The 13,381-nt window shown below is 40.7% G+C and overlaps 1 protein-coding gene across 1 annotated transcript in view; it reads left to right on the top strand.

Annotated features, from left to right (window-relative positions):
• ENPP2 (ectonucleotide pyrophosphatase/phosphodiesterase 2) overlaps window positions 1-13,381 on the top strand; it is a 107,375-nt gene that overhangs the window by 20,572 nt on the left and 73,422 nt on the right. The window contains 1 exon segment of the mRNA XM_024741317.1: window positions 11,305-11,407. Coding sequence (XP_024597085.1) covers window positions 11,305-11,407 — 103 coding nt within the window.

Raw genomic sequence — 13,381 nt, 5'->3', positions numbered from 1 at the left:
TTTGTTTTTTTTGGCTTTTTTTTTTTTTTTTTTTTTAGGCTCCTCCTATAAGTAAGAACATACAGTATATGTCTTTCTTTGTCCGACTTTATTTCACTTAGCGTAATGCCCTCAAGGACCATCCATGTTGTTCAAAGTCATTGTTCTTAAATCCCCACAACTGTCCCACAGACTCTGGTTACTGTTTGTTGCCATTAAATTCAAGCCCCTTGAGATCTGTAGGTGAAATGACTGGGCTACAATGCCCTAGGTTTTCTTCTTAGGCTACTTTATTTGAAAGTAAAATGAAGCAGGAAACTGATGAAGCAGAATGGCAGAGACCCTGAAGTGCTCTAAAGGAGTCCCAGGAAATCCTCCTATTTTTAGGGAAGTAGAGGGTTTCATCACACATCGGGGCTAGTTAAAATAGGTCCACACCACAACTCAAAATGCTTCAGTTTTCCTGTTAATTATCAGGTTTGGAGGGTAACTGAGGTGACTCTGGAGACAGCTTTGAAGGCACTGACCCAAGCTGCAGATCAGAATTAATATTCCTTTTCTGTGGGTCCAGATGCTTTGGAATTTGCTTCACTGTGAGAATAATCTCACTAGCTCTCTTTTATTTTAGCAGCAATTTTTGAGATATAATTTATAAACCATAAAATCCATCCTTTTAAACTGAACATTTCGGTGGTTTTTAATACACTCACAGAGATGTGCAAACACCACCATAATGTAACTTTAGAACATTTTCAACACTCCAAAACAAAACTTCATATCCAAAAGCAGTCACTTCCACATTGCCTGACAACCACTAATCTACTTTCTTTCTCTATGGATTTGCCTATTCTAGGTAGTTCATATAAATGGAATCATACAGTATGTGGCCTCTGTGTCTGGCTTTTTTCACTTAGCATGATGTTTCCAAGGTTCATCCATGTTTTAGCATGTATCAGGACTTGATTCTTTTTCATAGCTGAATAACATTTAATTGTATAGATATACCAGATTTTGTTTCTCCACTCATCAGCTGAGAATTCTGCTATGGACATTTGTGTACAAGGTTATGTGTGGACTATGTTTTCAATTCTCCTGGGTATATACCTAGGAGTGGAATTACTGGGTCATATGGTAACACTATGTTTAACATAGAGTTTAACACTTTGAGGACCTGCCAAATTGTTTTCCAAAGCTGCTGCACCACCTTATAATCCTATCAATAATATATGAGGGTTCCAATTTTTCCACATCCTTCCTAACAATTATTCTTTTCTGTCTTTTTAATTTTAGCCATCCTGGTGGGTGTGAAGTAGTATATATTTCATTGTAGTTTTGATTTGCATTTCCCAAATGACTAATGATATTGAGCATCTTTTCATGTCCTTATATATCTTCTTTCTAGAAATGTCTATTCTAATCCTCTGAACATTTAAAAAATTGGGCTATGTGTCTTTTTATTGCTGAGTTGTAAGAATTTTTTACATATTCTGGATACTAGACCGCTGTCGGATATATACTTTGCATTTTTTCCCCCATTCTGTGGACCACCTTTTCACTTTCTTGCCATCTTGACAATAATGTTTTTCAATCCACGAACATGATTGTCTTCCCATTTGTTTAGGTCTTCTATAATATATTTCAATTATGCTGTCTGGTTTTCAGAATACAAGTCTCACACTTGCTTTGTTAAATTGATGACTAAGTATTTTAGACTTCTTGATACTATTATAAATGCAACTGCTTTCTCAATTTCATTTTAGATTGCCCATTGCTAGTGTACAAAAATACAACTGATTTTTAACATTTAGCTTGTATCATGCCATCTTCCTGAATTCATTTATTAGTTCTATTTTTTTTTTTTTTTCCGTATGTGGGCCTCTCACTGCTGCGGCCTCTCCTGTTGTGGAGCACAGGCTCCGGACGTGCAGGCCCACCGGCCATGGCTCACGGGCCCAGCTGCTCCACGGCATGTGGGAACCTCCTGTACCGGGGCACGAACCTGCGTCCCCTGCATCGGCAGGCGGACTCCCAAGTGTTCCCTGGTGGCACACTTCCACTGTGCCACCAGGGAAGCCCAGTTCTAATATTTTTTAAACAGATTCATTAGGATTTTCTATGTACAAGTTTATGTCATTTGTGAATAGAGATAGTTTTATTTGTTCCTTTCCAAGTTAAATGCCTTTTGTTTGTTTTTCTTGCCTAATTGCTTTGGCTAGAAGTTCAGTGTTGAATAGAACTAGTGAGAGAAGGCATCCTTGTCTTGCTCCTGATCTTAGGGGGAAAGAATCCAGTCTTTCACTGTTAAGTATGATGTTAGCTGTGAGTTTTTCGAAGAAATCTTTTATCAGGCAGAAGAAGTTTGTTTCTATTCCTACTTTGCTGAATGTCACTAATTGTTGTTTGATTTCAAGGGGAATCACAGAAATGGCAGTTTTGCTTCCTCCCTGAGAGGGTACCATTGTACTCTAAGCATGTGATGATGCCATTCCATTAGCAAGTATAAACTTCCTTTTAGGTTTGAGTTCAACAACTTTCTTTGAGTTCAACAACTTTCTTGAGTTGAAGCTCAAATTCTCGGGACTTTCCAATTCAAATAGAAGGTCTTTATTATTGTAGTTAAAACGTGCACCTTCAAAGCTGTCTCCAGAGTCACTGCACCCTTTTCCAAATAAGTGCTGCCCATTTTCTCTTGAGGTTAGAGAGAATGTGAAAAAAAAGTTGTTTATAACATGTCTCACTTAAACCTACATGTAATCCCTCCATAAGTAAAGGGAATTCTCCTAGAACTTTTGTCGCTACTAAGCACCTATCATGTGCCCAGCCTTTTGCTACCTACTGAGAATGAAATGGAGCAGGGCCCTATGGTCTGTTCCCCCCATATCCTCAGCCTGCCTTTTGTCTGTGGAAAGATTTTAGCCAAAGAATAAGTTTAATCAGAGAGGTGAGAAAATGCAGAAACAAAGGAAAACAGTCAAAGGAGACCAAATAATAATAGTTTAGTCATTAAGCATAGTCAAGGACCTTTAGTTCCTTCTCAAGGGCTATAGATAATATTCTGAGCCATATCCTGTGAGCTGTCTTATAGATACTGAAACCCCCACCAGGTGGAAGAAGTTAACTCCAGGATGACCATTATGCCATGACTATAACAATGACATGAGCTGCCACCATTCTGAGGATTGGCCTCAAAGAAATGGAAACAAACTGACCCTGGAACTGAAGATTAACTATGCCTAAAACCATCAAGATGAGGCTGGTCAGCCCACTAGTGACCAATTTCAAGATGACTGTCAGAGCTGACTGTGCTGTTTCTGCATGTAGCCCCTTCCCTGTGTCTATAAAAGCTCTTGCCCCCTGATGGTCGGGGAGTAGGGAGGAGTCAGCCTTTGGATCGTCATCTGCCCTCCCCCCACCCCCCGGGTGCCGGCATCCAAAATAAAGCAAACTTTCCTTTCCACCAGCCTTGCCTCTTTATTGGCTTTTGAGCAGAGAGCAGCCAGACCCCACTTTCGGTTACATGAACATGATAGTAGATGATGTAGTCTTTATCCTCCTGTATTTAATAATGGCTAATATTTGTATGTTTCCTATGTTAAGTCCTGACCTACCTGCTTAACATGCATTATATCATTTGGTCTTCATATCAACCCTGTGTGATGAGAACTATTATTATTTTTATTAAAAGAAATCTGAGTTTTAGAGAAGTTAAGCAAGGTCTCACGCTTAAAAGTGGCAGACCTAGGTTGGATGGACTCCAGAATCCAGACTCTTGTTTCTTTCCCCTGCTCTCTGGGGATTTATATTCTTATTGCTGAGACAGGAAATACTTAAATAAAGCAGGCAATACTAAAGAACAAGAGATAAATGTTTTGGGTAGAATCTATAGGTTCTTGAGGATAGCACAGTGGGTATTGCAGTTGTGAAGAGGGCTCTTGTAAAGATGCTGAGCCTCGGGGAAAGGAATGGATTGACTAAGATTTGTATGAGCACAATGGAAAGAGGAGCAGGGCTGAGAAGTAGCATAAGGAGAAGTGTGGAAATTAGCTTGGACTTCTGGGGGGAAGAGTCTGACTAGAGTGAAGTTTCTGTCATTTATCAATGAAAGATCTGGTTTGGGGGTAATTTGGGTCATATTTTGGTGTGTGTGTAGGTATATGAATACTACAACAAAGGATAGGGTTTAGAAAAGTATTTAAGTAGTGGAATTCACTTACTTATTGATTGTTTTTGTTTGTTTTTACAAACTGTACTCCTTGAATTTCCACATTTCTGAGAAAGTGCCAGAGAGAGAAGGGAGGTGGCTGCTTAGATGGGATCCTGGCTTCCCACTCGCATTAGAGCAGCTCCAAATTTAGATGTTGGTATTCATTTTGAGATTTTATTTGAAAATAAGGTTTTAATGCTTAAAAAAGTGTTTCAAACCACTGAGTTAGCCCAATAATCCTGCTTTACAGATGAATAAATATGGGCTTAAAGGGACACAGCTAGTTAGTAAGAGAGCAAGAATTCAAGTTCAATTCAAGTTCCAATTTAAACTTCATGATGCCAAGTGCTTCATTAGACAAACATTTATTGTCTGTTTGTTATATCCCAGGAAAGATTCAAAGCTCTGTGGAGTGCAAGGATGACTGGTCCCTGCATTTGAAGGACCACAAGGGATAGAGATGCCTAAAAAGAGATTATAGACAGTATGGGAGGCCCATTGCTCTGCACGGGAAGGGAAAAATCAGGGGGTGCTCCACAGAGGAGTGACACCTGACCTGAATCTTCACGAATATGTTGGAGTTTGCCAGGGAGAGTAGGTGGAGAAGAGCATTCTAGGCTAAAACAACAAGGTATATTAAAGAACGAAGATGTAGGAAAGCACCGCTTAATCAGGGAATAGCAAATAGTTCTCAAATTAAGAAAACTTACCCTTTATTTAGCATTCTCCTGTGTCAGGCATTGTGCTAGGCAATTTACATGGATTATTTCATGTAATGTTCTTAAGAATCCTATGAGCTGGATACAGATGAGAAAACTGAGTCTTAAGGTGGAGGAGTAATTCACCTAAGGGTCATGTAAGGTCTCACAGTTAAACAGTGGTAGAGCTGGGATATGAGTCCAGGGAGCTTAATTTTGGATTTAGGGTCCTGTGCACCTTGCTAAGCAGTTTGGATTTGATCCTCTAGGTCAGTGGTTCTCAAATTTGTGGCAGAATCACCAGATGGGCTTGTTAAAACATAGATTCTGGGCTCTACCCCTGAGTTTCTTAGGTAATACCCAAGGATTTGCATTTCTAACAAGTTTCCAGGTGATTCTGACCCTCCTGGGGATCACACTTTGAGAACTGCTGTGATAGGAAGCTACTGGAAGGTTTTCAGCTTGGGGGGAAAATCATCAGATTTGCCTGTATTTTATGCAGGGCTCTCTGGGTAAGGAATGGAAGTGAATTACAAGTTGGATAAGAGAGACCTCAGTGAAATGGTGTTTGGAGGCAAGAGAAGGCACACAGGAAGAATAGTTATGAGATGAACTTCTAATGTGTGTCCAGAAGAATGAAGATGAAGAGATAAATCTAAAAGTAATCACACAGAAAGATAATTTAGGTATTAATGGCACTCAGCAGGCTCTGATAAAGGATAGTAATAATTGTAATTAATGATGAGACTCTGCAGACATGGTTTCTGATTAGAAACAAGAGATGAAAGGATTGTAGAACAAAAAGTGGTTTTAAGGTTTCCATGAAAAGAAGTTGGACAGCAGGGTGGCTGTTAAGGTAACTGTGTTTTGAACGTGTCGAGTTGAGGCCCTCGTGTGGTCTCATAGAGAGACATCACGCTATAGGGGGAAGAGGACCAAACTGGCTTAGGAGGCGTGGTTTCTAGAAACTCAGTCACTCATTCTACCATTTTGAGATGTCACCTACCTCCATCTCTTTATCTACAAGTGGAGTTGGCAACAGCTTCTCAGCCTGCTTGTGTGAGACTGGAGGGTAAAGGCTGAACGTTTTCAACCTTGTGTTGATACTTTTAGCAAAACAATTTTCTCTAGTCACATACCCACCGATTCGTGCTCAGATGTTACACAGTCCACATGGCAAAGTAGACTCAAACGTCTTTCATTCACCTGGACTTTTACACGCACGTTTCAGAGTAGCCAAAAAAATAAAAAAGACTTAAATTGAGTTTGAGATTTAAAATGTTTTATTATAAGCTAGGGTTAGGAACAAAGCTGAGTTATTTCCTGGGGGGTAATTCTTCTTAACCTCAATTATGAATAAATGTATTTTCAAGTTTTCAAGTCTACTATAACTTTACTTTAAATCCACTGCCTTAGAAGATTTTTAAGACTACTGACACGTTTTAAAGCTATTAGTGAGATCCCTTATGTTAACTATTTAATTCTAGAGTGTTAGCAAGTGGATACATGTCTCTAAGTCTTTCTTATAATCCCATTAAAATTTAAGAAGTGACTTTACTGGTCATCACGATCATTGCATATTCATTCACTCAGGAGTCATCACATTTAACGCCTGCCTGCCCCTCAACCTCCATACCCAATGCACTAACAAGTCCTTTTCCTATAACTCTCCCAGTTTTCTGCCTCTCCACCACCATAATTTTCTTGGTGCAAAATATCACTCAGTGTCTTTTGTCTGGATTACTGCTGTCGTTTCCAAACTAATCTACTGTATCCATTTGACTCCCTCCAATTCATAACCACACTGTACAGAGATTAATGCTTCATATCTAATTAAGCTTCCACCGACTTAAGCCCTTTAAAGGCTTTCCAAAGCTTTTAGGATAAAGACTATACCACCCTACAAGACTGATGAGGCCCCACAGGGACTGACCTCTACTAACCTCTCCAGTCTTATTTCACTGCAGGCTCCCTTTTATCTCCCTGAACTAGTCAAACGGGCTGTCTTCTCTTCTAGTGGATGCCTGGTGTCTCCAGGCTACAACCTTTGCGGCTCCTGTTCGCTCCACCTAGAATCCTTTTCTCCTCTCTTATCTAGTTACTGCCCTCTATCCCTCAAATCACGGCTCATCTGACACTTTTCAGAGTCTTCCGTGACCATCAAACCTGAATTACACGTTCTCATAGCATCATAGACTTCTTTACGTCTATGCTTGCCCCAGCCGCAGTTTTACATTTATTTCTGTGTCTATTTGATTGATATGCAGCCAGGGGACTATGTTTGGTTTGGCTCCTCGTATAGAACTAGTGCCCAGAAGAGTGCTTGGTACACAGTAGGAGCTAATGAACATTTGTGCAATGAATGCATATTCTTAGAGTGTGTTCCAGTTGCAGGGGCTCATGCTTAGATACCATTGGGAGTAAATGTAATGCATAGAAGTGTATGATATAAGTTGATGTCATTGAAAGAGGTGACAGTGTTGATTTCAGCTTTCAATTGTGTAATAAGTAATAACACAAGTACTGTTTTCATTTGAATCGGCGTATGCTATTTCTCCACTGGAGAAACCCCTGGGACCATAGATTACCCATAAAACTTTGCCTCTGTGGTTTAAACTCTTAAGTGGTGTCTACTTTATACATACAGGCAGTCCTGGGTTGTGGGAGCGATTGAGCCTGCTTGTTTTTCTATTAGCTGTCATGAGTTTTTGCTCCATTTAGATTGGCAAGTCCCTTTTGCAGAGACTGTTGTCCGGTTTTTACTCTGAATTTTCTAATAGTCCTCAACCACAGCAGAATTGAAAAACAAGACTTAAAGAGTTTTAAAATAGGATAGGAAGAATACACACGGGTGCGGTTTTCTTACTTTCCTGGTGTGTGTGCTGTAGTGACTGCTAAGTGGTACCCCTGAAAATCAAGGTGGTCAGTGACCGTCTAACACCATAGTCTTAGAAGTATCCTGGGACTAGAATTAAGTCGTCAAGGCACCATGATTGCAGTTAATTTTGCACAATGAGAAGCTGGACATTGATAAAGTTTGAATCCGTTCATGAATGCTTCATAATTACTGCAGGAGGCAAGAATGACATCCCTCAATTACAGATCTTTCAAATCTCACTGTTAAGCCCTCTTACCGTAATCAGGGCTTGGGAACAAGGATTCACAGAAGCGTTTCATGAAAAGATGGACTGTGCATTTGTATAAATGCAACTACTGTATTGCAGTTAAGCAATACACACACGGCTGCTTCGTACCAACAGCAAAGTAAATAAAATACTATTCCGCTGCTTACCGTTTGGAGGTGATCCCCATGGAGGAATAGCCACGGTTTGTCATTGAGATTGACACTTTAATGTCCAATTAGTAGTGAATGCTATATGAAAATTACATTATGAATTAGATCAAGCAAGTCAACATTCAGGGCAGATATTAACTGATTCAGAGTAATTTATTCTAATGCTCTGCTGTTCTTACATGATTTGTATCAGAACGTGGTCCTTACATTGCTTGCATCAGAATAGCCTATTGCGTCAGTTCTTGTCTGGCTCCTAAACCCCCTTTCTTCTCCCCACCTCCTGGAGCTAATGAATCAGAATCTTGGGGTTTAGACCATAAGCATCAACATTTTAAACAAGTTCCCAGCGTCATTCTTATGCCCAATAAAACTTGAGAACCACAGAATGATTTTTAGGGCCTGAGACTTGTCAGATTTGTTTGGGTTCTCTTCTGCCAGGGGGCAGTGTTCTCTGAGATATGGCTGGATTAATAAACCAAGCTGAAAGTTAATTTTAGTCTTTCTCATACACTTTCTTGTTTACTGACCCCAACCATGGTTGACCTTATACCAAAAATCTTAAATACCAGAGCAGGTGAACTTTCTTGATTTGGTTTTGTTATAGAAGGCTTTAGACTATATTTCAGTCATTTTAGTTGAGTTTCTGGACGTGCAGTATGCGTTATCAGGCTTTCGGGGTTTCTCAATTTTAGATAATGAGGGGTAATTTTATTTTGTGTTTGATTTGTTGCCCAAGATAGGGACTTTAGTCATGCTACTGACAGTTAATTTATAATGATGTCTTTTAGTAAACTCCTGTGTAACTGTGTTAGATGGGGGGTGTGTGTGCGTGTTTGTGTGAATGTGTTCCATGCACACAATGACCTGGTAGAAGATAAAGTTCTTTGGCAGATGGTTAACAGAAATAATGGCTGAGTTCAATCCTCTTAGATAATTGGTAACAAGTGCTGTACAGAAGCCAATTCTGGATCACCCTGGCTATTACACTTCAGACTTTTCCCCCCCTGCACAGCTACTCTGCATGTCAAAAAAAATTAATGGATAATGTTCAGCTTCTGAGTCTAATTTTTTTTTCAAGGGGAGCCTTCACTGTCCTCATGCTGGATTTCTACCCTCAAATGTCAGACAGATTCTAAATCTGCTGGACTCCGGTGAGGGCTGGGGAAATTGGCGAGGGCAGGGGAGCACCTTTGGAACGCTGTGCCATACAGCGCAGTCACAGGGCTGCCTTGAAATTTTCCTTTTAGCTTTAGAGTTGTCCTCTGTAAAAGCAAGCCTGCATCTTGAAATTGAACATAAGGAGTAAAAAACATCTTACGTGGGGTTAACATCTTTCATAAGCCTTGCTAAATGCAGGACCCCAAATCATTTCAGTATGGCACACAGGCCAAAGCAAGAGACTTCTATAGAAAAATTCATAAGCCTGCCATCTCTGCAAGACTGCGAAATGAAAAGGACGTTAGAAAGGCAGCTGAAAGTTTGGCACTGTGTTTTTTTTCTTTTGCTCAATTAGCTGTTACTAAATTCTAGAATATCTAATGAAACCCAGGACCAGTGTGCAATCCACCATAAACAAGTTCTGGCTTTTGTGCTATCAGGTTTTATTTGAGCTGAGCCACTGCTTCCTCAGTAATTTGTTGCATGGTAAGCGCCGTATTTGTTTACATACGCACATATGCTGTGTGTAAGAACCATGGTCACCGGGTCCGGCCAGAGAAAATCCAAAGATAAGCTTTCCTCCCTCATTTGAATCCTAAAAGTGTACAGTATTTAAAGAGCTCTCAGCTTTTGAGGCCTTGATTTCTTTTAGGAGTCTCCTGATTGCCAACTAGGTTAGTAAAGAGACTTTAATGCTCACGATAGCATCAAAGGGCACAGTGTTTGGTGGCTAGATGATAATTTATCTGGGAAAAGCCTAGGGAAGCAATTCTTTAAAGCTAAATTCTTGTTGCCATTGAGATTTCCTTCCTCAATTCAATCATTAATAAAGCTTTCCCATCCCACCCCTGCTGCTCCCACACCCCTCCAAACACACAAAAACAAAAGCAGAAAAACCAAAAAAAAACCCCCAAACCCAAGCTGACAGTTTTTTCAGGAGGAAGAGGCAGAGAGACGTGAAGTTATATTGTCCCTCCTCACCGGGCAGAAGAACTGTGTTGCTTAGTTTGACACTCCCAGTATTTTGATAAAAGTGACTTCTCTAAACTCTAACAACGGCATGGGGAAACAGTGCTATCTCTTGTGTTTAGTTACAATCGTGGGAGATGTCATCGTGGGAAATATTTGAGGAGTCGGGAGGAGCTGAGAATGTGGCAAAAGGGACAGGGTCGTTTAAACGGCCAGAAAAATAAATAAATAGGCAAGACAGAGGAAGTTAGGTTTATAAATTATAAAACGTTCCTTAAAAAAATGAAGTCGTGGGGTTGACTACATTGTAAACCTTAAAAGCTTAGAGTGGGTAGAAACCCTTTTATGGCTCTGTTTCATTTTTATCGGATAAAATGCATTTGGTTTCTTTTTTTAAAACCATGCTTTTAGGAGGGAAGAAAAATGAACATGCAGTGTTATTGGCTACAGCGACATAAGAAACCCTTATGTTACCGGAGGAAACCACATGAAAGTATCTGTGTGTCAGGGGAGGGACAGATAGGGGGTGGAGAGAAGGAGAGGGATATTTCAAGCTTCTTATGCTCAGAGCTGCGATTTGTGAACAAACTGTGATGAAATCAAGCTGTGGACAAATCAGAGGAGCCTGTCAACCTCCCAGGTGGGATTACTTGTAGTTAATAGACTGGACTCAGAGCCCCAAAAAGCAGTGCATTCAGTGTAGGCAAACAGAACACACTGCAAAAGGCTTTCCAAGAACCCTCTGCCATGGCCAGGAGAAACTCCTGCAAGCTGTATCAGGTAGGAGAATGACAGAATGCCACGGGCAAGCCTTGGTTTTCAGAGCTGCTTCCTGATTTTGAATTTTCTTTTTGTTTCTAAAATGAAGACAGCGCTGTATGGTGCCTTTGGGAAGTTGTGAGATTGGGTGGTGATGTTGAAGGCATTTGCATTTTGCCTTCCTGGAATCTGATTTAGGCTTCTCTGGCTGCATTGACAATTTGAGCTCTTTATTCCCTCAGGCAATATCCCTGTTCACGTTTGCTGTTGGGGTCAATCTCTGCTTAGGATTCGCAGCAAATCGAATTAAGAGGGCAGAAGGATGGGATGAAGGCCCTCCTACAGGTAAGTGTAGCAACTATTCCCATTTTCAGTCTTTAAAAAATTTTATACATTGGGTCATCGATGTCAGCTCATTAAGAAATTCATCTTTAAACTGATCTTGAAGTGTAACTACTTTAGTCCTAGATGTCTCTGGAATAAAAGCAGCTCTGTGTGTAATTCAGATAGGATAATGTGGTTCAATGAGAGAACACTTATGATCTCTTCATGCTAGATCACTGGCTGTTTAAATCTCTGTCCTCTGAAATGTCTAAATGTTAAGATAATATTAAAGCTCTTGTGAATTGACAAGGCTGAAACAGAGGTGGTGAGAACAGGTGCTGGCTTAATATTAAAGATACAGGAATTTGATTGATCGTCATGTGGTATGAGATGTAGTATTTGCTTCCAGAAAGTTCTGACCTAGAGAAAAATAGGAATGGAAGTAAAAAAGGCAGGGAACTCTCTTTGTGAAACTTCAGGGCTATGAGATTAAGATTTACCTAGAACAGGAAAAATATAAAAGAGAGGAGGTGCCTAGAAGAGCTTACAAGTTTGAGTTGCACTCACTGAGTTTTCTTTTGGACTGAGGAGGGGTAAGTTTTAACAGTGTGCCTTGACTTAAGTAATAGAGCTGAAGTGAGAGAGTTCTCTTTCACAATACACTGTGCCATAAGCAGTGTGGGAATTCTTATGACGGAGCTCCTTGTGCAGATGGAGGGGCTCAACTGACCAGGTCTTAAGTAATGAGTTGGTTAATTTCCTGGAAGTTGGAGCTGCCGATGGTTTTATGAATAAAAATCACATATGAAGTCATGGGTACTCTATGGGGCAATCTTTTCTTGACTCTTCCTGACATCTCAGCAGGTTCGTCGGCCCTCCTGTGCATTTTGTGTTTCTCTGCACTGTGTTTCTTGACCTGACTCATAAGAGACTCTCACCTGTCTCTGTTTAGCCAGCATGAGCACTTATTAGCCAAGTCGTGATCCATACATTGATGGAATACTGAGTCTTCCTTACATCAAGCAAGTAACTTTCGAGTAAGGGTGAAAAAATTATATTAGAAGTAGTTTAGTGAGTCCAAGTGGGGTGTGCTTGGGGTGAAAAGTGAGAAAATAGATCATAAAAAATTGCACCCCTGGGCTTCCCTGGTGGCGCAGCGGTTGAGAGTCCGCCTGCCGATGCAGGGGACACGGGTTCGTGCCCCGGTCCGGGAAGATCCCACATGCCGCGGAGCGGCTGGGCCCGTGAGCCATGGCCGCTGAGCCTGCGCGTCCGGAGCCTGTGCTCCGCAACGGGAGAGGCCACAACAGTGAGAGGCCCGCGTACCGGAAAAAAAAACTTGCACCCCCAGGGAGCCAAATGGACAGAATGAGTTGTCTTCTGTTGGGGAAGGGGAGGAAAGTAGATCACTAGGCTGGAGAATTCTGTTTTGATTGATAGCAAATGCTCTCTTCAAAGACTTCTTTTCCAGACAAGTATAACTCCCATTCACACTGACTGTAACTGTTCAGACTGGAAGGGGGGAACTGGATCCTTAGTTTGGTCACGTGGGCAAGCTAACATCTTGAGAGCCCACTGCTGGTTCTTTCCAATGGACCCTAAAGGAACTTTTTTCCTGTATTGCATTAATATATTACTTTGGCTAAAACTGATATTAAAAGCGATTTCCCTGATGAACGTTGTAAAATCAAGTCACCCATTATTTTCAAAGTTGACTTCTTTGGAAAATGGTCATGAAAGTCCTGGACTGGCACCCCGGATCTGTATCACTTGCTGGGCCGTCTTGGGGAAGTCACTTATGAATTCTGCTTCCTTAGTTTTACGACAAGGCACAGGCCTAGATAATTTTTAATTTTCATTCTGGATTTGAAAAAAAAAAGCCCATGATTCTGTCCACTCTGTTTCATTGCCTTTTGAATGTGTGTGCTCTCTTCAGGAGAACTTGAAAAATATAGACCAGATTTACTAATCCTTGAATATATTTTGTGTATAATA

Source organism: Neophocaena asiaeorientalis, unplaced genomic scaffold (genome assembly GCF_003031525.2).
Source record: "Neophocaena asiaeorientalis asiaeorientalis breed wild unplaced genomic scaffold, Neophocaena_asiaeorientalis_V1.1 scaffold177, whole genome shotgun sequence".
NCBI lineage: Eukaryota > Metazoa > Chordata > Mammalia > Artiodactyla > Phocoenidae > Neophocaena > Neophocaena asiaeorientalis.
The sequence above is the reverse complement of the archived record's forward strand: the minus strand, read 5'-3'. Positions and strand labels throughout refer to the sequence as shown.